The sequence below is a fragment of the Semicossyphus pulcher genome, unplaced genomic scaffold, assembly GCF_022749685.1.
Source record: "Semicossyphus pulcher isolate SPU_LCO1_2020_fin unplaced genomic scaffold, fSemPul1.0.p SCAF_14, whole genome shotgun sequence".
NCBI lineage: Eukaryota > Metazoa > Chordata > Actinopteri > Labriformes > Labridae > Semicossyphus > Semicossyphus pulcher.
The window spans coordinates 15,711,810-15,738,517 of NW_027211648.1; the positions used below are offsets into that span (position 1 = coordinate 15,711,810).

Here is a 26,708-nt window from a genome sequence, read left to right on the forward strand (position 1 = left end):
GTCTGTGCGAATTTGTTTATTTTACAAAATAGAGTCACATCATTAAGAAACTATTTGTGCTACCTCAGTCCTTCCAGGATTTCAGCTGGCAGCTCGACTTTAATGGAAACCCCTGGCAGGCTAGTTCAAACTGACACTCCATTTATTCCTCTCACAGTGTTAGAGCGAAAATGAAACTCAAACCGTGCCCTTGTGGTCCAAAAAAGAGTGCCTTTTCATTTGAAGTAACTGGAAGCAAAGTCATTCATCTACTTAAGAGCAATTGTACAAAAAAACACGACAGTTAAAACCATTTTCAGACAAGTTTACAACATTCAAAAAGACGCCTTCTTCAATGTGTCCGTAACATAGTCAAAACAGAATGTCATTTCAAAGCTGATCACACGCCACGTTTCTCTTGAGTTACAGGAGTGCTTGAGAGTGCAGCCTCTGTTCCTGTCAGGCATGTGTTTGGCCGACACCGTGGGCACATTGCACCCTCATGTCTCTGGGGAATGTGACAGTGTCAGACTCTGCTTGCCGCAGGGAGCTGTCTCGGACACATTGAGGGGAAGAAGGGATGACTGATAGATCAGTGAGAAGATGTCTAGCTCTCCAGAAGTTCAGAGGACGTGAAGGAGAAGTTACGGAACTCCTCTTGGTTGATGGAAGGGATCAGGGGGTCATCGATGGGTGTGAGGGTGGGCTCTTCCTGAGTAAAATCTGGGTCGAAGTTGTTGACGTCCTCTGGTGTTTTCTGGAGGAGAATAACAAAGAAGGCTCAAGGTAAGACAAAGTCAAACACTACGTAATGTCTGCTGAGTGCTTTCATTATCATTTCTACACACATTACCGTGCCATCCATAAACGTATGCATGTGACTTACTATCCTGGGCTTGAAGGGTGGCTCTATTTCTCTACGATTCAGCTTCTCCCAATCCATGCAGGCGAAGAAGGTGTGGCCGGTCACAGCGTTCTCGCCACCCTCTGAGGCCACACAGCCCAGACGGTGTGCAGGGTTTTTGGTCAAGAACTGTGAAAACAAAAAGATGGATACATTAATACATCTGAAAGACTGAAGAAGGAGTTTTTAAAAATGTAAATAATCAATAAATAATTGCAACAATTTAAAAGGACTGTTTTGAATCAGTCGATTTCAGCAGATTGCTTAGGATCTCTACAAAGTGGGGAATTGTGATGCAGGTAATTAAACAAGATCAGACCACATTGTTTTTTGGAGTCTTGCCAAACTGGACTCCAGCCAGCATAACATCCAGTCAATGCCCGCCTCCTTGTTCACAAAAAAAAACACCACACACCCTGGATTGTGACTGGCACCTCCCACAAAGTTCGACAGGGTTCAATAGAGCAACTAAGGTGTCTCAACTTCCTGGTGTTGTATACAATAAAACAATAGGACATTGAATTACCTGCCTGACTCCAACTATGTCCCTGCCATAAACGCTGTAGTAGAAACCAGAGGGAGAGGCCCAAACTAAACAAACTGAAAAGAGTTTGTTTGTTTGAAACTGCCTGTAGGAACAAACTGAAAAAACAAATGTGTTTTGGACGGCTGCCTGTCTCCTGGCTGGTGAGACCAGGCACACCTAAGGCTGTCGGTGACGTTCAGAGGAGCATAAACAAAACAAAACAAAACATCTCCACCTTAACAGTGACCAGATTAACCAATAGGCCAATGTGTACCAGAAGCATATACAACAACACATGCCTCAGCAAGTTCATAGAGAGAGAGAAATAAGATCAGAGAGACGTCAATGCACATTGCTGTTAACATGAAGACATCAAGGAGACATTAGAGTTCAATGCTTGTTCAGAGTCATGCAGGAAAATGCAGCTGCAGGCATTATGCTGAAAAGGTGATTTTTAATTTATGGGCTAAAACATATTAAAAAATATCACACACCAGTACACCAGTGAAGTGGAAATAACTGCAAGTTAGACAAGCAAGGTTCAATCAGTTCAGGAGTGAACAGATGAAAAAACTCGAGAGAGAATATTCCACTGAAGTCGATGCCATCTTTCCATGTCTACACGTCAGCTGTGCCATCCTCTGCAGCAGACTTGCCATGTCAGCATGTCTGCATGAGGAAGCTGTTCCCGGACTCACAGTGCATACACAGCATTTGAATAAAGGCTTCAAATTTGATATAATTAAACATCTTTGTGCATGGTTGCTTGGACAGAACAAGCAAATTAAAATGCAACTTTTGGCTCTTAGAAATCGTGTGGTGTTTTTCATGTGCTACAAGACTGCTTTTAAACTGCAGTGTACCAAGGACAGGCTGAACAACACGTTTTCAGATTGGCAAGGTTTGTGATGTCACAAACCTAAGGAGCCAATCCCATTGAAGGACGGGGTGACGCTATGCATACCATAATGTGCAACCTATGGCAATCACTGTAACCTTCATCGTCATTTCTACACACTCACGACTGACTACTAACATTAACGTTACTACTACTAATTACTACATTTCAAGCTAGCTTAGTTTCAACAAGTTGCCGCTAAACGCTGGCAAAGACGGGTTTTGTTTGGCCGTTGGATTTTGCATAGTGGGCGGGGCCTATGCAGATTCTGCAATTTATAATGAGGGAGAAAGAAAAAAAACACGATTTATTATTTCAAGTAAAGCATTTTATATGTCGTAAACATGAGCTGTTCTTTAATAAATTAAATGATTAATTGATTTATCAAATGGACAATAAAAACAATTATTTGGTTCGGCCCTTTTAAAGAGCTTCATTTGTTTATTATTGTCGACTTGTTGATAAAGGGTCTTTACATATGCCACTAAAATAACGCTCAGTCATTTTATTCCTAACACAACATTCCTCTATATAGCCTCACAAAGGAAATCTGACAGCTCAGGTCCATGAACTTGTTAATGGGAACAAGGAGAACTTTACCACGGATCAGCCCTCAGTATAAATAGTGCAGCAGCGCTCAAATCCACTCACACCGACATGCTTCTTTACGTAACATGTGACACTGGGAGCTCTGACATAAATCACCAGGGGAGATTGGTCCGGTGCTCCCTCATGCATGTTGGAATAACAACAAGGATAAGAGGAGGAGACAAGGGTGTGCAAGAGGGGGTGAACAGGGTGCATTAGAGGAGGAGAACAGGGGGTAAAGAGGAGGAGGAATAGAGGGAGGGGGCGTCGTGGTATTTATAGCTTGTGTGCTGTGGTTGGGCAGTGGACCATGCCTTAATATAGTTATGTAAGAGACCCAGACCAAACAGCTGGCTGAGAGAGCACCATCGGGCTGCCATCACTGCAGTGAATGTGTCCATCTGAAGGACAACAAATAAAAAACTCTGACATCAGAAATCCATCTGCAAACCTTTCTGAGCTTTGATATCTTCATAAGTTGCTCTGCAGGCTTTTGTTAAACTGTGCAGGAAGCAGGGAAGTTGGTCTTTTAGTAAATGTTCACACTACTTATTGTTTTCTTCTCCACAGAGCTGATCACAGCTCCAGTGATGAATCGATGTTCCGTTTAAAAGCTTTGGCGTCATTTCCTGCTTTTGTTTAATGTGAAAAAGTCTGACAGAGGCAATCTGATGAGGGTAAAAGTTTGCCAATAGGATAAAGACTAGGGCTACAGCTGGATTTCACCCAACTTTATCCATCATGCATTTTTTTCTACATTTTAAGAACCCCTTCCTGTGAATATAAAGTGAAATGACTCACAGCTTTGAGTATATTCATTGCCTCGGTGCTGAGCCAAGAGGGGTAAACAATCTCTTCATTGAGGATAGATTCAAAGAGGTCGTCTTCATTTTCGGCCTCAAACGGGGCGTGTCCCGACAGCATCTCATACAGCAGCACCCCGAGAGCCCACCAATCAACAGAGGGCCCATACAGCATCTCCTGCAAGATCTGTGGAAACACGTCACACAGCATAGCATTAAAGTTAAACACCACGGCACTGAGAGCTCCACAGAGCAGATGAGTGTGTTTGCAGTGAGGCTACACAGAGGTGCGAGTGTGGATGACAGCAAAGAAGCCTTTCATGAATCCAGATGCAGTTTTGGTCAGAGAAAAATCCCTCAAACATGAGGACACAGACCGTCTTAATCCCTCATTATGAAAACCAAGCGAGCCTTCCAGTCAGTCAGGAGGGAGGGAGCTGACCGCAGTGTTTGTTTTAGGCGAGGTGGTGTGATGCAGAAGGGATGGGAAAGGGAATTGCATCATATGAACTCATAGCACCTGGGCAGCAGGGCGCTAAATGTGGTTACATTAGTCTCACAGTTGCAGGGGACAAATGTCTTTGTTGTTGTAACGTGTGTGTACAAAGCTACTGTATGTGTGGAGAAGCTGACCTCGGGGGCAATGTAATCCGGGGTCCCACAGAAAGTTCCCGTGGCCACGCCTTCAAATATGCCCTCTTTGCACATCCCGAAGTCTGCCAGCTTACAGTGTCCGTCTTTGTCAAGAAGAACATTGTCCAGTTTTAGATCCCTGAAGGCAAAACAAACACAGACATCAGAAAATGAAACATTCGTCGTTTTCCAGCTGACAGAAATAAAAAGAAAGTAAAAGCTGTTCATGCACCAAAATCCACTAAGAGCCAACAGCTGTGCTCGGACTTTAGACGTTCCCTGTTGCTGTTGTTACCACTTATATCTGAGGGAGGTACAAATATGTGGTGAGTGTGGGAATTTTCCGGGGATCATCAAGGGGGCAACTCGTCTAAATTTAAAGATATATGGGGGGGCAATTTATTTTATGACATTTATTTTAGGACCCCCGACTTCCCCCCCTGGAGAGCAAAGAAGGATTATCTAATCTTGTTTACCAGGTAGTGTATGCTCGATAAGATCCAACCACACTTTAAGATTAGTGTGACTGTGTTTTTTTGTGTGGATGATAAGCTCATTGGATGTGCAAGCATATCTGTCCTACTGAGTCAGTTACCTGACCTTCTTTCAGGTCCTGTTAAATTGATTGTAGACAAATGGGGAAAATGTGGTTGAGGATGTTTCACTCTGGCACTATATAACACAGGGTTTTTTCCTTTAATAGGCACATTGAGTACTGATTGTTTAAGAAGCAGTAGAGTATGTTTAGAAGAAAGAGAACAGGGAAAGAAAGTAGGGAAGAAACCGATGGATTGGCAAGGTTTCCAAAAGTGGTCAGGGAAGCGAGGTCAATAGCTGGTGTGATGGTAAAGCAAAAGATGGAAGATGAAAGTGTACGTAGAAGAGAGAGAAAAACAAATGTAGGGTAAGAGATAGGGCTCTTCTGCCTCCGTGCTGTTTCCATGCCTGCAGCCCTCCTGGTCACGAGACACATCCCCCAACAGCTGAGCACTCTCGTGATGACCCTGAGCAGGAGGGGGAAGGGGCAACAGAATACCCTGACCAAACTTCATTTGATGTTTTGATTATTGGTTGCGGAGCTAAGGGACAACGGGACTGTGTAAAAAAACTGCTCATGATGATGTGTCAAAATCTCAAGCAAAGGCCAACAGGAGGAGAAGCACACAGCCATTGGGATCCAGAAATGTTGGTGGACAGTCCATGGCAGTAACTGTTAGGACACACGTCTTGCATGCTGACAGACAGAAGGAGATGGGGTCCACATCAAAAACCTCAAGGAAAGTATGGCTGCAAGCTGAGGTGTTAAAGATGTGAAGGTTTGGGCAACATGTCAGGAAAGGACATACGTGGAGGGCAAGATCAGAGGGACTCCTGGCTACATGCACCACCTCAGAGGCTTTCTGTTCACTCCCCAGGATTGCCGTTGACAAAGCCATAGGAGACAGCGGAGGCAGGTCAGAGCATTGAGCAGAACAAGCACACACAAGCATCGGTGACACTTATAATTTTCCTCACAGGAGACCAAAAAAAAAGGTCTTCTGAGGACAGTGAAGCTTCTGTAGCAGCCGGAGCCGCTGACAGAAAACTCCCAGACTGTTAAACCGAAGAGTCTGACACGCTGAAGGAAAAAGTGACCTGCTGTCAATATTTATTTCAAGAGCAAAAATAGAGATGATTTTTAATATCAAAGGACCTGAGGAGCTGTTCTGTAATAACAATGGCTCACTATAATATATAGTATATATTATAAATAATATTACAATTCCTTACTCTCCACAGGAAGCAATAACTCTGCAGCTTAATATAACTTTAATTTATATGAAAATATATACAGGAAAAAAGTGGATGCATTTCTCCCAGTGCTGACTGTGCATAACCAAACGCTGGTAGAATCCTCCTCAGCTGTCGCTTTCTTATCACAGAGACAGAGAGATTAAAGCTGCTGAGTGTAATCCGTGATCAGACACTGTGGACCAAGGTCAGGTTACTGAAGCCGGGCAAAAGATACTTCACTGTAACAACATTCAGGTGATGCATACAACTTTGAAGCAACAGCTGTTTTTTGTGAAAGTGACGCAGACTGGTCGGGCAAATCCGGTTTGGTTGGATTAATCTGGTTCTCTTTTCTTTACTGTAGCAAGATTGTGCAACAGTGACTCAGATGCTCATGGTGAGTGTCCCAAAGACAGATGCTCACACAACATGACCACCAAGCAGTACAGTTTAGAGAGTGTAAGGGCTTAAACTCTAATAAAGGGAGGCGAGTAAATGTCTTCAGTCTTAAGTTTGTGTTTGTGATTTTGTGCTCCAGATACTGTATGTGGCCAATACTGCAATTTCTCATCTGTAATTGCTGATGTAGATAAGCCACTGCAACTAGAGCATCCTTCCTCCTTCATCTACCCTCTGACTTGGTCTTGCTGTAAGAGTGTTATTATGACATTGTGGTAACAACAGCAGCAGTTAACATCTGGAGCGCGGACACTATTGAGCTAATGAACTTTATCACGCTGTAGGAATAACTAACGAGGTAAGAGAGAGAGTTGCATCAATATGAAATTTTCCAAGTAAGAGAAGAGGAAGTGCTGACAAACGCTGTGACGCACACACAGTGAGATCTTCTGTCTGACTGTGGTTAAGGGGGTAAGAGTGCATCTGAGCAACTGAGCAACTGCCACAGCCGTCTCAAGTTTTTACAAGTTACTCAGACCACTGAGAGACGAGTCACCAAATCTGCAGGGTCTCATTAGACAAGATGGATAAAAACATCTCTCTCTTATAAGGTTGTTGGTGTATTTTTAAAAGCAGCCTTTTGTTAGTATCTTGTTCTCTCCTTACATGGTTTGTTCACTAACATGGTATTGGGGAGAAAAAGAAGACACCTCATCTAAACCTTTTGCTTGTGTTTAAGTGGCTCTCCTTACTTAAAGTCACTTTGAATTTAGACTGTTATAAACAGTCGTATTACACAACCAGATGTTTTTTATATCGTGCTAAACACCAGCATACTAACATCCTTCATGTGGAGGAGGGTTACCAGAAACATGACCACACTGTGGCACACAATTAAAAAGCTACAAAGTCTGACTTTACCTACAGCTGAAAGAGCCACACAGGTTTTAATGTGGACAATCTAAGGGTACTTTTTTCCATTGTGTTTGGGAATGTAATAAGAAAAAAAACTTCTGGGAAACGGTGAAACATGATGGAAGAGATTCTTTGAGGTGGCATGGCCCAGCATAGGAGAGCCAGCTCCTCAGAACTCAGCTGTCCACCTACATTTAAAGTACAAAGGGCACTCCTTTCAAGACAGCAAGGTTCACATCCTGGCCAGAGAAGACGGCTGGTTTGAAAGAGGTGTCAAGGAAGCCATCTATGTTAAGCTGGAAAAAACATCCCTTAATAGAGGTGGTGGCCTAACACCGTCGGGTCAGTGTGTGCCGACAGTTGGTGTCGGTTGGATGGAGTTGTTTGAGTTTGACATGTCCAGTCGGGTTTGGTTGAGTCTTGGAAAGTCGGACCAATGTGCAAAAATAAAGCAAAAACCTGAATAGAAAAAGTAGGCAAGAAAAGTCTGTCCTGTCAGCTAGTGTCTGGGCGGTGTAAAACTGGCAGTTGGTTTTCAGAGCATTTCTAAAGACTGCAACCAGCAAGTGCCAACTTTAGAATGTTGAGGTGAGTTGGGCGTTGTCTGGGCAGAGTCACCCACTTACAATGTAGATCACACTCACACTCAGGATCATGTGAGCCTAACGACCCATCAACACCAGAGGGTACTAACGACTCTCAGTGATACTGGGTAAAAAGCTCAGGGTAACGACCCCTGATTACACATCTATTAGTAGGGCTGGACCGATTATCGGCGCAGATATGCGGCATTTTGACGCATATCGGCATCGGCCTTTTTAAGAAAAAAAAAATATATATATATATGCTCACACACGCGGCGGAGAGGAGAAAAAGTTCATTTCTTTGCAAATTTTATTTAACTTTGTTTTATTTACTTAATAAAACTTCAGGAAGTTATTCATTTATTTATTTAAATTTTCAGTTAACTTTATAAGAGATGCTGCTGACCCTGGGAACTCCCTGCGCTTTTTGTTTGTTTGTTTAATAAACATATGCTTAAAGGCATTTAAACAAAGTTAAGTGTTGGAGTTTGTATTATTCAAAATTTTAACGCCAATATTTTCACTTTTACGGCAAATGAATATCGGCTCCAAATATCGGTTATCGGCCTCCTTGACTACTAATAATTGGTATCGGTATCGGCCCTGAAAAAACCATATCGGTCTATCTCTATCTATTAGCATACGAATGACCTACAGAGGCTTATATTTCTAGCTCTATCCACCAGTCAGTTTAGAACTGAAGAAGCGTCTTCAAGAACAACCAGGTCCAGTTGCCTTTTGGATTAAGCTTAGAATTGTCTGCATGTATATCCTTAGACAAAAATATTGAATGTCCTTTTATTGAGAATCTTGAATGTACAGACTTAGAAAGTATTCTGGTTCAACAGAGTGAATTTGGAGAGGATTGATCAGCTCTTCTGTTTGCAGTAGGATGGAAACCTAACATGCCTCAGTTAGACGCCTGGGAGTACTAACTGTAACTGTATTTTTATTATTGTTTATCTATTTTTATTCATTTTGAGTTCATTTGGTTTAGAATGAATTTTTATTTTAGGTCTGTAATTCTTATTTGTCTCCTGTGTGTGTTTACTGTCATTATTATATATCATGTTTGTTTCTTGGAAAACTATTACAGTGTTTAAAAAGAAAAGAACCACACAGGGATAATTAGTGGAGTCATGAGAAGACATGCACATTACACAACATTGTGTGCGAGGCTACATCTTATTTTGAGGAGGCAGCATGAACTCTGCTCGTCTTACAGTGAAGGCCTGATGTGCATGCTGCTATATGCCTCGTTATTTTAGTTGTAGCATGCAAACTGCTTGTGGCCTCTTAAGCTAACAGTCATGCTATGCGGTGCGGGCTGACAAGGACCACACGGACCACTAAATATAACTCAGGATTTAGCTCACATGATGCCCTGGCCTTATCAACAAGCACTGGCAGAGAGCCCATGTGTGACCTTACTCCTGCAAGTTGATAAGAGCATCCTAAAAAAGGTTTAAAAGGATATCTAATGCTGGGAAAGGAGCCGCAACATGATGAAGACACAGATTTATACAATATAAATTAATTTCTTTAGGCTGTCGCTGTCTGATAAATGTTTGCAAATCAAGTTTTCTATAATAAATGTGCAGCCCCAGAGCCCAAAATGATGTATAACCCTAATTAGTTTAACTTCTCAACCTTGATTGAGCAAGAAATCATACTGACTTAACAAGCAATTTGTCATGATTTTCAGCCATCGCTTATTTCTGTTTATACAAGAAAACATTTCAAACATTCGGGTGAGATAAGTCCATGTGTCTCCACATCAGCCTCCCTATTTGAGCCGATATTTTGAGACAAGAAAGGATGTGCAGGATCTTAGCAGTGGTAGAATTAAGACATATTAATAATATACCAATACTACATTCTTAAAGTCAAAATGTCGTGTTAAGGTAGAGTGATACTGCACTAGTTGGAAACCTTTTGGCCCGTCACATTTAGTACTGGTTCACACCTGTAGATGATGCCTTTGCTGTGCAGGAACATGAGAGCCGAGGTGATCTCTGCCGTGTAGAAACGCGCTCTCGGCTCCTCAAACTTCCTCGACTTCTGGATGTGGAACATGAGATCGCCACCATTCACAAACTCCATCACAAAGAAGAGACGGTCCTTTAAAAAAGGAAGCAAAGAGATGACATTTACACACGAGCCTCGCAGAAGCTCCCCTGTTATTAAACCGTCCAGGAACCCATGACCATGGACATGTTGAGATTGCTTCAAGGATGATGCACGTCTGCTTCTCATAAATTTCACATGTCGGTTTAATGGATTCCTGCGCAACAAACCGCAGCTGAGAGTCAGCCGGGCAAAAAAAGTACTGATCAAATCCATAAATCTTTCTCTCTCATTACAGGCTGCGGTCGATAAATGATCTAGAAAATTAGATCAGGGAGGAAAAATACTGCAGGGGAACATGATGTAAAGATAGGCCCATAAAGCTTCCTGAGGTGATCGGGACGTTCAGCCACAGCTGAGTCTGTTTCACTTCTCTGTGGTTTAGAGTAGGCCTGAGATTTCATGTGGAATGTGTAATAATAATGTGCTGCACAGGCAAAGCAGGCAGAACCTTAACAGTGTCCTGGTTTGACATTTCTATTAAATATTATAGAATTCTAAATTTTAAGACTTCGCACTGACATTTAAGCTCCAAGGTGCAACAACAATTTAATCTCAAGAACCTGGCTCACAGATTTAATTCAACTCCACCCGAAGAATTTGTTGCTGCTTGAACATGACAGTCACCGCAGATGCCATTTCCCGGGGTGGTCATTTTATATTCACAATAAACGACCTGCTGCCTTTGGGATTCACAAAGTTTAGTCTGATCTAAATTTATATGCAACACACAGAATGTGAAATTAAAGTATTTCGTGAACTCCCTCAGTGGCATCTCGTTAAACCTGTCTGCCGGCCACTCAATGTTTTGTTTGCCACCTCTGATATCTCCCTAAAACTAAGTGTATAAATGGAGTCAGTGACACCTGACTGTATCAAAGTGTAATATCCTATGACCTTGATAACCCTGACTATTATTGCCTTAAGAATTTATGCGGCACTTGAGAATTTCTTTCCCTGCTCTGTAATCTTGATGTCTTGTCTTTATTTAGTAAAAGAAAATACATTTTTTCCAGCTCCACACACGTCACATGCGCAACACATCCGCCCTACTCATCCTCTCACCCACTCTTTCCATGCCTGCATTTTTCCTAAAAGCTCACACAGCACAAATTTATGCAAAACTATTCTGTAAACAGTCAATATGTCATCATCTAATGATAGGACTATTTTAAAATCATTAACTGATTAATTTTACGCTCATCTTTGTAAAATGCATTTGGGCATTGGTCAGGGGAGCAGTGTTACTAAGGCAATTCTTCACTTCCTGCAGCTCTATTCTGATCCGAGGTGAAGTAGGTCAGTGGCGGTTAAAACACAAAAGCAGATTAGGAGTGCGCGGTCTGTGCCAGAAGGAAGAGAGCCTCGCTCACTCACTCCCCACACTCTGAGGCACTGCTGCCACCTGCTGACCAATTTACACATTACAATCCTGTGTTCCTTTTCCACACTACTGCCTTGACTGTGTTTGTAATTGGTGTACAACATCAATCAGTCCCCTAAGCCAGTTTTTATTAAGAGAAAACTAAACATTTAATGAAGCAAAATGTTTTCTAAAGATAAAATATGTAGTTATTAGTTTTTCTGGGGCTGTCACCTCCTCTATTCTTTTTTTGCACTATAATCTTAAAGATTAAGTTTATATCAACAGCAGTGGATTCATTGAGAAAGGCGACTTTTTTTTTAACATACCTACAATGTTCATATTCCCTGTGTGGTTCTCACATTCTGAAACACTGCTATTAGTATGTAGTAAGGAAGTTGGACAGTTAAAACTTTCCTCACAGGAGGGAACATCACAGGGTATATCACTCATACTATTTACTAAAATGTAAAGTGTTTATCTATAACAAGTTTTTAGGAAGCCCGACAATGTGAATGGAAGCTATGCCAAATAACCAAAGTACTGTGTGCCTAAGCACGTAAAGGGGACTTATAAAGCCATAAAAGTGATCTGCAAATTTTTACTATTGTTGTTTTCATTTTTTTACTGCTGTGATTTAAAAAAAATATAATAAGTGGTATGGAAAAGGGGTACACTGGAAAATAACATGCATTGTAAACAGGCATTTAAACTGGGTTATAGGTTATATTTATAAAATTATTAATAATTGAACTAAAACTAATGTTTATTACTCCAAAGACTTCATGTGTTGGTACTGACCGAAGTCTGGAAGCAGCAGTATAACTGTGTGAGGTAGGGGTGACAGCGGGCCAGGGACAGCACCCTCTTTTCCGTCATGGTACACTCCACATCATCATCCTGCAAAATGATGTCCTTCTTCAACACCTTCACCGCGAACACCCGCTCTTTATCGTTTAGTCTCGCCAACATCACCTGCAGACGCGACACACATAGAGTGGGATGGAGGAGAATTTTACTCATTAGAGTAGATGAGGTTAACTTAGTGAAATGTTTCTGTCCTTTACCATGTTTATTATTTCATTATAGCGCATTTATTACCATCTCTTTATTCCCACCTTGCCAAAGCTGCCCTTGCCGAGGACCTGCAGGAACGTGAAGTCTGAGATGCCCAGCCGGGGGGTCTGCGGGTGACATTCCATACTCTCTCTCCGTTCAGAGGGCATTCTCGTCTGACCTGCCCCTTTAGCCTGTCAGTGCAAAAGAAAAACAACACTTAGTTCAGCCTGATTAAAGCCACATTAAGGTGATAGAGGTCAAATTCAGCCTTCGGACCAGTGAGTTGCGTTTTGAGAGTCCTCCGGCCTGCAGACCCATCTCTGCCAGCGTATTGGCCAGCTCCACGCTGTTGACCCCACAGCTGGGAGCGACGTTGCCTTTGCAGCGGATGTGAACGTTCATCTTACAGACTGAGGAGAGAAACAACACAAAGCAGGGACACTCAGTAATGCAAAGTGGGACATTTGAGGTCCTGATTGTGAGAGACAAACGTTGACATACTTTTACAGTGCAGCCCCTGCCGGACTATTCCCCACAGCAGAGAGCCGCAGTGGTCACAGAAGGTGGGCGACTTGTAGTTGTGGATGCTGAACTTGTGAGGGACATTGATGCTGAAGCCTTGGCTTACGGGCTGCGGAGAGAGGACACTGTAAGTCTTCTTAACACACTGTGTCTCAACAGCGTGCTCTACTGCATGTATACATAATTCATCTAACCATAAGCAGCCACAAGAACCGTGACAAATGTTTAGTTCCTATTTTTTGTAATAGGCGACCTTGGTTTTAGTTTATTGCTGCATTTGCTTCTCTCTAAATGTCCCAGAGGAAGAGAAACTTGTAATGCTCAGCAAAAAGTAGAAAACGGAGTGAAAATAACTGAATGCAGAGAAGCTAATTCAAGCACATGGGTATAAATAGAAAATATGAAATGCTAAAAAACAAGCATGTGTGGAAAAGTATTGTAAAATATAGTGCCTGTTCTGGCTGAGTGACCAGCTCAACGCAAAAACAGGAAGTACAGTCTGCAGGTGTTAAACAGAGGTTTTCAGAGGGTTGTGTGTGTGTGTGTGTGTAGGAGGGAGCTGTCTCAGTGGTCTGCTATTATTTGCACTTCCTGTACCACAAACAAACAGAAACATAATTGAGTGCATGAAGTCTTCTGATAAACTGATACATTTGTTTTTGATCTGATGATCTGTTGAGGCCATCAAGTGTGTGAGTTTTTTTTATTATTATCATTTTATTGCTGTTATTATTTATATTGTCATATATTTTATCCTTTTATTAACAAGCCATTTTTAGTTTTTCTGGTCAGACATGGCAGATACAAAATTGAAATCCCAGCTAGCAGGGAACCTTCCCATCACATACAAGTTCCAATTACGTTTGAAAGAAAACGTTTTAATCTAATAATCAAAGAACGTTTTATGGATGTTTATCATTTCAAATAAAGTTCTTGTATCGTTAAAACTTAAACTAAGACTAAATGTTTTCACTGCAACATTCTGAAGATATTTTCAGGATGTTATTGAGGCCTGGGACGTCAGAACGCCTTTTATAAAACATTTGCTCAATGTTACATAAAAACAAAGGTAGAACATGCTTACTGCAACATCTGAGGATCTAATATGGCCTGAACTATCGGAACGTGATTTATAAAACGTTCCAGAGCATTCTCACTGCAACTTTCTGAAATGTCTTTCTGAATGTTTTCAGAGAAAATTCTCCTGCTGTTAAAAGGAACTTTCTGGGAACCAAATAAAAACGCTCAAAACATTACCAGAACATCGCACGTAACATTCTCAGAACGTTCTTAGAACAAAACATTTCTAGCTGGGATACCACTTAATTTTCTTTTTCTTCTTCATAAAGCAAAAAATAAAATTGCAGGAAAACTCAGACAAAAAACAGCCTATTCTTTCATTTTCAGGAACAGGAAGTTCTTCTTCTTGTTTTATAGTTGGGCAGCATCCACTGATTTATACACGTAGATTGCTGTCTTAGCCGCTGCTGTTCACAGCAACAATACGTCAACGTAGCCGCCATATTGGAGAGGGGGAGCCGCGCCTCCTAATGTGCATGGGTCTATGACGGCAGGAGGTCTTTCCACAATTCAATAATTAACGACTCATTAAATTGTGAATAGAATCATTGAAGTTTTGTGAAAGAGAAAATAAATATAATATAATATATTAATATACAGTAATAATTATAGATATAAATATAATATATTAATATACAGCAATAATTATAAATATAATATAATATATTAATATACAGTAAAAGTTTAAGGCAGGTGTTAAAAAAATGTTGTAATCTAAGAATGCTTTCAAAAATGTGTTAATAGTTTATTTTCATCAATTAACAAAATGCAGTGAATGAACAGAAGAGAAATCTAAATCAAATCAATATTTGGTGTGACCACCCTTTGCCTTCAAAACAGCATCAATTCTTCGAGGTACACTTGCACACAGTTTATTGAAGGAACTCGGCTGGTAGGTTGTCCCAAACATCTTGGAGAACTAAGCACAGATCCTCTGTGGATGTAGGCTTCCTCAAATCCTTCTGTCTCTTCATGTAATCCCACACAGACTCGATGATGTTGAGATCAGGGCTCTGTGCGGGCCATACCATCACTTCCAGGACTTCTTGTTCTTCTTTATGCTGTAGATAGTTCTTAATGACATTGGCTGTATGTTTGTGATCGTTGTCCTGCTGCAGAATACATTTGGGGCCAATCATACGCCTCCCTGATGGTATTGCATGATGTATAAGTATCTGCCTGTATTTCTCAGCAGTGAGGACACCATTAATCCTGACCAAATGACTCTATTTGCAGAAATGCAGCCCCAAACTTTCATGGAACCTCCACCATGCTTCACTGTTGCCTGCAGACACTCATTACTGTACCGCTCTCCAGCCCTTCGGCGAACAAACTGCCTTCTGCTACCGCCAAACATTTCACATTATGACTCATCAGTCCAGAGCACCTGCTGCCATTTTTCTGCACACATGTTCCTTTGTGCATAGTGGAGTCGCTTGGCCTTGTTTCCATGTCGGAGGTCTGGGTTTTTCGCTGCAACTCTTTCATGAAGACGACTTCTGGCCAGACTTCTCCGGACAGTAGATGGGTTTACCTGGGTCCCACTGGTTTCTGCCAGTTCTGAGCTGATGGCACTGCTGGACATCTTCCGATTTCGAAGGGAAATAAGCTCGATGTGTTTCATCTGCTGCACTAAGTTTCCTTGGCCGACCACTGCGTCTACGATCCTCAACGTTGCCCGTCTCTTTGCGCTTCTTCAAAAGAGCTTGAACAGCACATCTTGAAACCCCAGTGTGCTTTGAAATCTTTGTGTGGGAGAGACCTTGCTGATGCAGTATAACTACCTTGTGTCTTGTTGCTGTGCTCAGTCTTGCCGTGGCGTGTGACCTGTGACATTAAACTGTCTTCCACAACCTCAGCCACCTTGGTGGCAGAGTTTGGCTGTTCTCACCCAGTTTTAAGCCTCCTACACAGCTGTTTCCGTTTCAGTTAATGAATGTGTGTCAACCTACATGTGAAATTGATGATCATTAGCACCTGTTTGGTATAACTGGTTGATCATACACCTGACTATAATCCTACAGACTCCCTGACTGTGTGAAAGTGTACCTATAAGAATTGATGCTGGTTTGAAAGCAAAGAATAGTAACACCAAATATTGATTTGATTTAGATTTTTCTTTTGTTCGCTCACTTATCATTTTGTAAATTGATAAAAATAAATTATGTTTTTGAAAGCATTCTTAGTTAACAGCATTTTTTCACACCTGCCTAAAACTTTTGCACGGAACTGTATGTATATATATTAATATATTTATATGTATACAAGTTGGGATTTTTGCCATCTTGACCTTGTTCTAACAGTAACCCTCTTCAATAGCGCACAAACTATTTTGGTGCACTTGCCTTGAACAGAGGTTGTTTGTTTGTTTGTTTTACCCACAACAACTTCCGGTTTCTGAAAATGAAATGATGGTCGTTTTACGTCTGAGTTTTGCTGCACTTTTAGTTTCTGCTTTATAAAGAAGAAAAAGAAAATGAAGTGGTATTTAAATTTTGTATCTGCCATTTCTGACCAGAAAAACTAAAGTAAAAACCATTTGTTTTTTTGTTTTGTTTTTATTTCTGTTTCTAAAAGGAGAATTCAAAGACCAAAAAGTACACTGACCGTTTCCCCTGTGGGGTTCTTAATGTTACTGAACAGGAAGTGTGTTGTTGACTTGATGAAAGTGTTTTCTTACCTGCTCTTTTGGTTGCTTCTTCATGCGTGGACACACGGTGACGACGTGCTGGTGGCATCGTTTATGAACCACACAGGTACACACTGAGAAAACAACCACGCTGTTGAATCTCATAACTCTCCATGTTTAATAAACTGAGTCAAAAGGCAGAAAGATCTTAAATACAAAATCAGGCCAGCTCACCTTGGCACTGGTAACCCTGCTTTCCAAAAACACCCCTGTAACAGAGACAGAGACACCATCAGATCCAGTTCACACACATCACAGATACATGCAGGCAGCAGTGAGTCGTCCCTGCTCCACTCTCTCACCAGATGAACTCTTTGCAGTGAAAACAGAAGGTGGGCTGACGGAGGAAAGTGGACATGAACTTGTGTCCGTTGACCTGGTGGATCCTCCGTCTCACGGCTCCCTGCCGCTTCCTTGTAAACTGCTTGAAGGTCTTCTCTTTTACTATGGCGTCGTCTGAGAGAACAAAGGAGAGGGAAAGTTTGGGTTAAAACAACAGGAGTGCAAGGTGAAGACCACCCATTAAACACCCTCTATATACTATGGATTCAGCACTGATCAGTAGACAAAGTTAGCAACTAGCAACACAGATACTCCTACAGACGTTGCTGTGCTCCAGATGAATGCTACTTTTTGTGCTCATGAGGCCGACATGATGTAAAAGGTACGCTGCAGAAGTCACACCTGTCACATGATATTAACGTCAGCACTTCGTCCACTCGCTCGCGGTGAATGTTCCTGACTATTACCTGCTGCGTTCACACATCGGCTCACTTGACTTCTTTCTGACATTTAACCAGGAGGCTGGCAGGAAAAAGTCTGCATAAAGTCAGGCTGAAAACATGGCTGTTTGTGTCACACATGCAGCCCACCTGGACAATGTGGGGAAACTTTCAGGAGGCAGTGCATGTGCGATAGGGGCTTAAGATTACCATAAGTGGGGTTAAAAGTAAACGGCTAATTCACTCAGCCAGTCTGAGCAGCCCTTAACGGCTGCCTCATTTGATTGCTGCGGCTGCTACCGTTGTGGTGTTCACACAGGCTGAGCGTCAGATGTGGACCTGCGGCAGTCAGGCCTGTCTCTTTACACTGCAGTTCACTTTGTTGAGGGCTGTAAAAAATAAAAGCGCAGATTTCATTAATGTTAAGTTTAAATCAGATAGAAATACAGGCAAATATCTTATTGCATGTCCATGACATATTCTACCCATAAAGACGTTGAAACTGTTATGAAGTGGTGCGGGTGTGGCTCAGTTGATAGAGCGGACGCCCCATGTGAAGAGGCTACAGTCCTCGTCACACTGATCGCAGGTTCAACTCACGGTCTGCCAATCATTTGGTGCATGTCCTCCCCCACTCTCTACTCCCCACACTTCCTGTATATCTTCAGCTGAACTATCTACTAAAGGCAAAAAATGAAGTGAAAGTTGTTTCATTCCTGGTATTATTTCAATAAAACAATTTACATAGAGTTTTCTGTCTATTTTGGCCGAGAAGGAGGTGATATCAGAAGATCATCAGTTGATGTTTCTCCATGCCATCCGACTTTCACTGTTTCATGATAAAATGTGCTAAAACTTAACATGTTAATGGCACGATAAGGTTTCATTTTTGTACAATTAATGTGAAATAATGCAAACGAAGACCCTAACCCTTTTGGGAGAGAGCCTCCCTATTGAGATCCACAACACAACAACTATTCACTCATTTAAAACGCTGCTCAAAACCTTCCTTTTCAACAAGATCTACAATCAATAACTGTTCCCCAGCTCACCTTGCTTTCTTACTTTGTACCTGTGCTTTTTTTGTTTTAGTTTGAACTCACATGTAAAGTGGCCTTGGGTTAGGGTTAGAAAAAAGGATGAACAAAATCGGCCTTTTGACATTTTATTGTTTAAGTTAAACTGCACATCTTTTTGTGAACCTACGTGGTTCGACACGCCAAGCTTTAGCCAAAGCTAAAGTAAGTGTAGCGGAGCTAAGAAACCACATATGCATTACGGAAACTGCTGAACCACGCGGCCCCCGTCAAACAGCAGATATAGTTGTGGGAGACGTGTGAAAGGGGGCGTGAGAGGTGCCGTACACTGAAAGCCCTCGAGCATATGCACAACACTGTTTAGATATTCTCTGTAAAAGCTCAATATGATGTAATACTGGATTAACAGATGCAGAGCCTGTACAGAAAGACTTTACTGATGAGTAATTTGGTGGAATAATATTGCATGTGATGTGAACATACTGTGTTATTGTTTTGCAAAGTCAGATTTTCAAAATAAAGTGTTCCTATGACATTTTAATGTAAACAAAAATAGAGTAATAAAAGTCTTTATTTCCCATGAGCAAAGAGCTTTTGTGACTATTGTTAATATGATGATGAAAAATATAAATATCAGAAAATGTTCTAACACATATCATTTTAGTAATTTCAACTGTAAGGCCACCACCTTTTGTTGTCTGCAAGAGTGGTGCATTCAGCAGGAGGCTCTCAGTGCTCCGTGCTGTTTGCAGGTCCTCGCATCCCCTCTGAGGTCGACCAGAGCACAGATCATATTTTTGCATTTCGGGTTTTCAAACCCCCTGACTGATAAGTATGCAAACAGTAAAATATCCATATAAAGGTATACGGTTATCTCCAAAGTTTGGTGAGTGAATTGTGATGTTTGCAAGAAGTTTCGTGACAGTTTGCTGCTTTGCTGGACAACAAACCGATGGATTCAGAGCATTTGAGAGCAGTGTTGCAGGTGATTTTGGCAAATAACTATTGGAAGTTTAGAAAATGCTGGTGAAATTAAACTTCATGAGGAAAATACTCAGTGTTTAAAGACCCCCTCCAGTGAAAATCCAGTGTTTAACCTTGTAAACAGCTGTTTTTCATGTGCTACAAGACATATCAGGGACAACATAAGCAGTCATCTCCATGGCTGGGCCTGTCTGCTTTTAAACTGCAGTGTACCAAGAACAGGCTGAACAACATGTTTTCAGATTGGCAGGTTTGAGACGTCACAAACCTAAGGAGCCAATCCTATTAATAGACGGGGTGACGATATGCATATCATTATGTGTAGCCTATGGCAACCACTTTGGCGAAGCGCGAGCCAGCTGTAACCATCAACATAAGTTTTGCAAACTCACTACTGACTACGAACGTCAACATTACTACTACTAATTACTACATTTGAAGCTAGCTGAGTTTCAACAAGTTGCCACTTAACGATGACAAAGACGCGTTTTGTTTTTGGCTGCAATTTTACGAAAGGAGAAACATAGTACAGAGTGGGCGGGGTCTATGCAGATTCGGGAATTTTTGATGAGGAAGAATGAGGAGATGCCCAGAACATTTTATATGTCTTAAAACATGACTGGAGCTGGTCTTTAATAAATGAAATAATGAAGAGCAATGAAACCTGCAGTGTTAGAATCTGTTCAGATGTTTCACTAGTTTCCATCAGTGGGAAAGAAGCTGAAACAGCGTGTGATGCTTTCGTTATGTGCTGCATAAGTAAATGTTGCTTCTCCACAAAGTTTGGCAGGCACCGGGGCATGATGATGGCAGCAGAATAAAAGAGGAAGAAGGACATGACGTCTGAAGAAATCCTCATTGGAGACATGACGTCTGCAGGTCTGCAGAAAGCATACCAGGCACATACCAGCCTGCTCCAGTCATACAGAAACATGTGTGCACGCCTATTCTTCTCACAGCCTCGAATGTCACTACCATTACACATGAGCAGTTAGGCTATGAAAGGGCTATTAAAAGGGAAGCGAAAAGTATCAGAGGAGGAGAGGTGTAAGAGCGATACTTAAGCATGGGTGGAAACACTGAGTTGAGTTTCAGTCTACAGCAGCAGATTTACCATCAGTGAAGGATCCAGTGAGTGTAATGTGGACGTAGACCTTTCCCTCTGGCTCCAAGTCCATCTGCAGACACACAAACACAAACACACTGTTATATTTCTGCATGCTTTGATTGCTTAACAACAGAAACTGTTTTAACAGATATTCAGATCCGACACAATGCAACCACGACCAATCTGCTATTAAAAAATATACATGTTGTTACATGTGAATAAATATTTTGTAAAGAAAAGAAGAAATATAACACATTCAGGTGGCAGAAATGTGTCATATTTTATGACTTTGTAAAGTTCTTTATGCTTTAAATCCAATTTGTTTTTTGAGATTTAGCATGAGTCCTTCAGAAAACATGCAGCTCTATATTTTTTACATTCCTCAGGGTGTACGTGATGTCGGAGGAATTTTTGACACCGTAGCAGAAAGAAAACAAAGCAGGTCTTGCAGGTCGGGCTGGTTGCAGAGGTTGTGTTGACCTGACGCACAGCTGAGAGACATGACTTAGGAAAGTCTACGTAAAAACACAGGGTCTTTTTGGAGGTGGCTGGTGATGGGCAAGCAGAACAACATACTTCCTGCAGCAACCACTGAATGGAAACAGAGGTCACGGTACACTTAAATGTGGATCTATTTATGTTACATATACAGCACACCTGGAAAATAGTGTTCGCCTACACATGAGAGACACATTGTGTTGTGGTCACTCAGTTGGTGCATTCAGTGTAAACCTTTATTTACAGGAACAGTTCACTTCATCTCAAACATGCCCAGTTTTGTTTTTCAGTTACCTGCTCATATCCTGTGTCTGAATCTGCAGTCTAGACAGCAAGTTTGACTCGTCCACTGTGAGGACTTCCTCTGTGTTTGTGTTATCTTTGGCATTTGAACCCCTGCTTCCGGTCACAGTCACGGAAAGAACTAAAGAGCTGAATGCAATTGTGAAATGTCTCTCTCGTCATAGCTATTCACACTTCAATCCTCGAAGCAGACAGACCATGACAGAGGCCTGCGTACATCATATTTGTGTTTCATAAAAGAAGGTATTACACAACAGCTTCTAAGTCTTTCTGCTGTTCTGCATGTTTTACACAGTACCTGTCGTATGTCAATCTGAAATAATTCCCAATAGCAGAAGTGCTGTGCTTCTTCACCAACAGACCAACAACAGTTAAAGGGCCAGTTCGCTGATTTTCAACCTAAGTCTCATCGTGCTATTTTGGGGAGCTAACGCCATTATAGTAGAAAAAAGCAATTTCACTCTGTGCCTTTAGAGGACGCTATCCTCTTCTCCAATGGGCCCTGGAAAACGTCTGCCAGACTACGTAAAACGCATCATCTGGCGGAGGCCAGGGAGCTCGCTAAACTACACCTCCTCAATGTAGAACGCCTCGTCATGCCTCGTTCACAATCATCAGGTTTCAATCTAATGCTGAATCGTTGTTGTTGTTCTATTGTGGTTAGTGTGCTGTTGTTGGGTTTTCCTTTTTTGTTGTTTTGTATTTTTTTATTTATATATTAATTAAATTTAATAGAAAACTCTGCAATGTACTGAAGAAACAGCTGTCTGGAATGTTGAATTCGTAATCATTGCAATAGAGTTATAATCATCAGGCTGCAGACCCAAAGATATTTTAGACGACCCACCGATGTATATTCTCGCTGTATTTCAGATTCTGTACCGCTCTGAATCATTGCCTGCAGCGAAAACGGTAGAATTTCACTCCAGCGTCTCTGGGTGTTGTAGGAATGAAGAACGGGCGAAACCACGAGCTGTTTGTACAACTTTCTCCACAGCTATGGCGCCAATTTCAAATATTACTGCTTCTATTGATTACAGAGAACACCAGCTTTGACTGACGGTGGCCTTTTCCAGGGGGCGAACTGCTCCTTTAATCTAAGGGTAACTGACAGCTAGCTAGGACTTCTTCTATTTAGCAAAATGTTAGCATGCTGAGTGTGAAACCACAGTACATGCAAACAGCGTTTTTTTTTTAATTCATAAAGATTCAAACAGTCTTTTGCAATGTGTTTAATGCAAGTGCACATCTTGCCATGAGATGGCTATTTATTGTGCAGCCCCACCATGAATATGCTGACGTTCTTGGCTGTCCTAAGCCTTGTGTTTGGCTGCAACCATCAGTTCACCAATTTAACTGCTGCAAGTAACTCTTTCAGTGGAAAAAACTGAGACTGCATACATTAAGGGAGAGCAGATAAGATCCAAAATAGAAGTTGGTGATAGCAGCATGATGGTGAAAAGCAGAACTCTTCATGCTTTATCACAGAGGAGGAAGTTTCTGTCTCAGACACAGGGGCTGGGGCCCGTTTCACACGAGCAGGCAGAAAAACACTTCGCTGGAAAATCTCGTGGGGCCATATTTAACCCACTTTCAGTTTTAGTGCCCCTTAGGCAGACTTCATCTCTTAAAGCCTGAGCAACACCTCCAACAACACAGGTCCTTTGTGAGTAAATATAACCAACCTATTGCGAAATGTCAGAGCTCAAATAAGTGAGTAAAAAGTCAAAGCTGCATCAGCGTGCTGTCATGTCGTATCATAACAGGTGGGAGGCAAAGGAAACATGCCTCATGTGTTTAAATGTCATAAGGAGACGCATGATGTCAGTCCTGACACTTCACTATTAGTTAAGAGGAGGAGTTGAGTAGTTAAAAGATTGAGGTTGTATGTCAGATAAGAGCGGCATACATCTATAATGATTTGTGGGGTTTAATGAATGCACTGAGAAAGGTGGGCGAGAAAGTGAACATCTGGACAACAAATCAATAGAGGGTAGAGTATTTTACAGTGAGCCCTCGAGCACTGATCAGACGGTGGGAACGATGTGATAAACAGCGGTGTGGGCGTGTGGAGTCTTGTGTCTCAGTCTCAGCTGCAGCCTGTGTGAAATAAACCAGCCCAGCAGCACTTTCTTCTGTACAACAAAGCACAGAAAACCCGTCACAGCTCAGATCCAGCTGATAACAACCTGTGTCTAGAAGTGAGAAAGTCAAGCGCACAAACTTATTGGTTCTTCAAAAACTGCAGACCAAGCGCTTCACTTTCACACCACTTCCCCTCAGAGCATGGGGTCTTTGAAGCCGTGTGAAAGCTTTCCCTACTGTTACTTACATTTCATTTTGACTTCTACTCATTCGCTCAGACACAAATCAATTAAGTGAATTAATCGCTTTTACACTTTTCTTTTAAGACAAACTGTAATTCAGCCAGTCATGATTTGATTATCTCTTAGAGGTCACTTCTACTTAAGTGTATTTCTTTAAGAAGAAATGACCATATAGTTCAAATTCAAGTGAAACATGAATGCATCATTTTTTGATAACACAATGTCACGCTAAAAACACTTCGCTAAACTTCGCTGCCAGGACGATGTCGATGTTTAGTGTACGGTGAAGAAAGTAATGGCAACAATTTCAAATATGTGTGTATCTTTTTTTTCAATGTATTGTAGTAAAAGCTTTTACGTCTTCTCTGTTTTACATTACTGTTACTGGAAAGTCTTTGTCATACTTTTTGTTGCAAATTCTGAGTTTATAAAGTTTTTTGCTGAACAGTATAAACCAAATTGGTTATTTAATTTACTAACGGTTTAAAAAAAGTTCAGACTTCTCAGGTAAATGTTCTGTATTGATGAAAACTGTTTCAGCTCAAGGAGAAAATGTGAAGCAGGACTGATCTGCATGTGATGAGAGGGCTGTGCTTGGTAGTCGATACCACCTGAGCCTGCTCCAGGCCTGGACGGGCTCGAGTTACAATCACCGACACCTGCAGTGGCTTAACGTCCTAAAGGGATGAAAGTAAGTCATCAGAGGGAAACTCCAGTGTGGAGGGGCAGTTTTTGGTTTGACTTACTGTACTTATACTTTGTAAAGTGGGCTTTACAAGTAAAAGACTTAATCAATTAATTTGGCACCTACATAAATAAAGTGTTAACTTTGCACCCAGTAAGCGTGCGGCTTTCATCACCATACATTGGTTTTACAAGCAGGGCAAATGCTACGCAGGGGCACGCAAGTTTTTCCATGCAACCTGCAAGCAGAATTAACACCTCGCCTCTGCAGTGGTATGTGTGGTTTCAGCCCTAATGCTGATGATCACAGTAAAAGCTCTAACTGCAAGACATGAAAGAGCCACACGTCCAGTTGACGCTGCCCACACCAACATATAAAGAAGTGATGGTGTGAGGGTGTTATCCTTCAGTAATCAGTCAGTCAGACAGCAGCAGGGATCAGCTCAGTGCAGGCGACATGCTGTTGATGCGTTCAAGCAGAAAAACAGGCGAGTGTCAGCGACACGTGCTGCGTTAATAGCCGATTTGTTTTCTGTACCTCCTCCTAACTAATAACTGATCAGCATGTGTCAAAGCTCTCGCATTATTAACAATTATTTAACAATATCCTTCACCCTACTTTTCATGTGTGGTGTCATGGTTTAGGGTAGGGGTTAGCTGATTGATATTGTATCTATGCTGTTAATAATCCCAAGTTTTGTTATGGATTAATGTCAGTAAAATAGATACTGATCGTCACATTAGGTAGAGTCCTTGGCCTATGAACACTGTGCATCACCTACGTGTCATGCCAGCTTCTAATAAAGTTATTTACTTATACTTATTTTTAATGCATTTAAACAAACATGTTAAATAAATATCCTGTTTAAGCTGCAGACATGGTTCTTGTTTTTCTCCTAGCAGTGCACCTGAGGCTTAGAGTTGCATCAGGGTGCTTGGACCCTTTTAAACTTAATTGCAGGTCTGCTTTACTGTCTGTGTGTGGTTCAATACATTTAGCTCATATATCATGATACACTGCTCCTCAATAGATATTTGTCAGTACGCAGTATCAGTCAGTTTAGGCCTGAAATAACTCGGCATTGGATGTATATTGTGAGGTGGGGATGGTGTAACAGGGACCAAACAGTACATTTGTACCCTAATAGGTTAACTCGACCATGTTTTATGTTGACTTTTACTGTTTACTTCCACTCTTAGCTCTTCAAATATCTCCCCTTTACTCACCCATCCCTCAAAGGTCTCCCCTGTGTTGGAGGTTTTAATGAAGTCCTCAAACTGGATGATGCAGTTGGCCACAAAGTCATCATATCCGATCGGGGTGTCGTGGAAAACTGCCATCTCAATCTGTCTCCCGTCCTTCACGTTCAGGCAGAACTCCTCGTTGTACGTCGGCGTGTTGGTTTTCTGTTTGGTGAGAGTTTGTCCAATTTTGGAGTCGTCCACCTTCACTACGATGTAAGGGTCCAGAGCCGGAGGGGCTTTGTTGAAGATGACAGAGTGGCGGAGGGAGAAGGTGGTCGGTTTGAGGTCCACCGCCTCACCTATCCGCAGCTTCAGGTAACCGTTGAACTTCATTTTTATCAAACGTTAAGGCTCACGCGGAAGGTAAAAAACACACAAAAGCGCAAAAATAAAACAAGCGTCATAAAAAAAAAAGCATTCACGACCACTTCATATCAATAACAAAAACAGCGCTGTCTTAAATTCATAGTTAAAATCCTCATACTGTTATTTGGTGTCACCTCACGCGCTCTGTAGCAGTCATTATCTTGTACGAACTGTCCTCGCGCCTCTCAACACAGACTAACAAACTGCCAGCCCCCAAAACGCCGCTGTGTCTGTGTGTGAACCTGTTTCAAGAAGTTTCAGTAAGAAGGAAGCCACAACACAGACACGCCGAAGAGTTCCGCATAACTTGTCACAAAGCGCACACACACGCAAAAACACACAGCACACCCCTTAACCTGCCTCCGTTGGTTTGCTGTGTCACATGGTTGAGTTTGTAGTTCTTATCGAGAGTGAGTTACTCGAATAACCATAATGCAGTGCTCTGTTCGTTGAAGGTGCTGTGATGGCACACCTGTGCTGAGCTGACTGGGGAATACTGCCATCTACTTGCTGTTATAGAGAACTGCATCTGAGTAGGCCTATGCATGTCGAAATTAAAGCTCTATTATGACACGGAAATAAGATTCGAATT

At 41.7% G+C, this 26,708-nt stretch overlaps 1 protein-coding gene across 1 annotated transcript; it reads right to left on the reverse strand.

Moving 5' to 3' along the window:
* Positions 1 to 26,380, reverse strand: prkcha (protein kinase C, eta, a). Its single transcript, XM_069661244.1, has 14 exons — positions 25,733 to 26,380; positions 20,700 to 20,763; positions 17,145 to 17,298; positions 17,017 to 17,051; positions 16,834 to 16,916; positions 13,053 to 13,182; positions 12,828 to 12,961; positions 12,611 to 12,742; positions 12,294 to 12,467; positions 9,969 to 10,123; positions 4,332 to 4,470; positions 3,697 to 3,885; positions 866 to 1,012; positions 1 to 736 (listed from the first exon to the last, which is right to left on the reverse strand). The coding sequence occupies exons 1-14, from the start codon at positions 26,081 to 26,083 to the stop codon at positions 587 to 589; spliced, it is 2,037 nt and encodes a 678-aa protein (XP_069517345.1). The 5' UTR covers positions 26,084 to 26,380; the 3' UTR covers positions 1 to 586.
* Positions 26,381 to 26,708: the final 328 nt, after the last annotated feature.

Bases quoted from the DNA above. Each gene is read 5' to 3' on its own strand.
- prkcha (XM_069661244.1), bottom strand. From the start codon at position 26,083: ATGAAGTTCAACGGTTACCTGAAGCTGCGGATAGGTGAGGCGGTGGAC. The intron at 20,764-25,732 runs GTGAGTAAAGGG...GTGTGTCTGCAG, and splicing joins GGGAGACCTTTGAGGGATGG to ATGGACTTGGAGCCAGAGGG. The intron at 17,299-20,699 runs GTAAATCTGCTG...TTGTTCTCTCAG, and splicing joins CACTGGATCCTTCACTGATG to ACGACGCCATAGTAAAAGAG.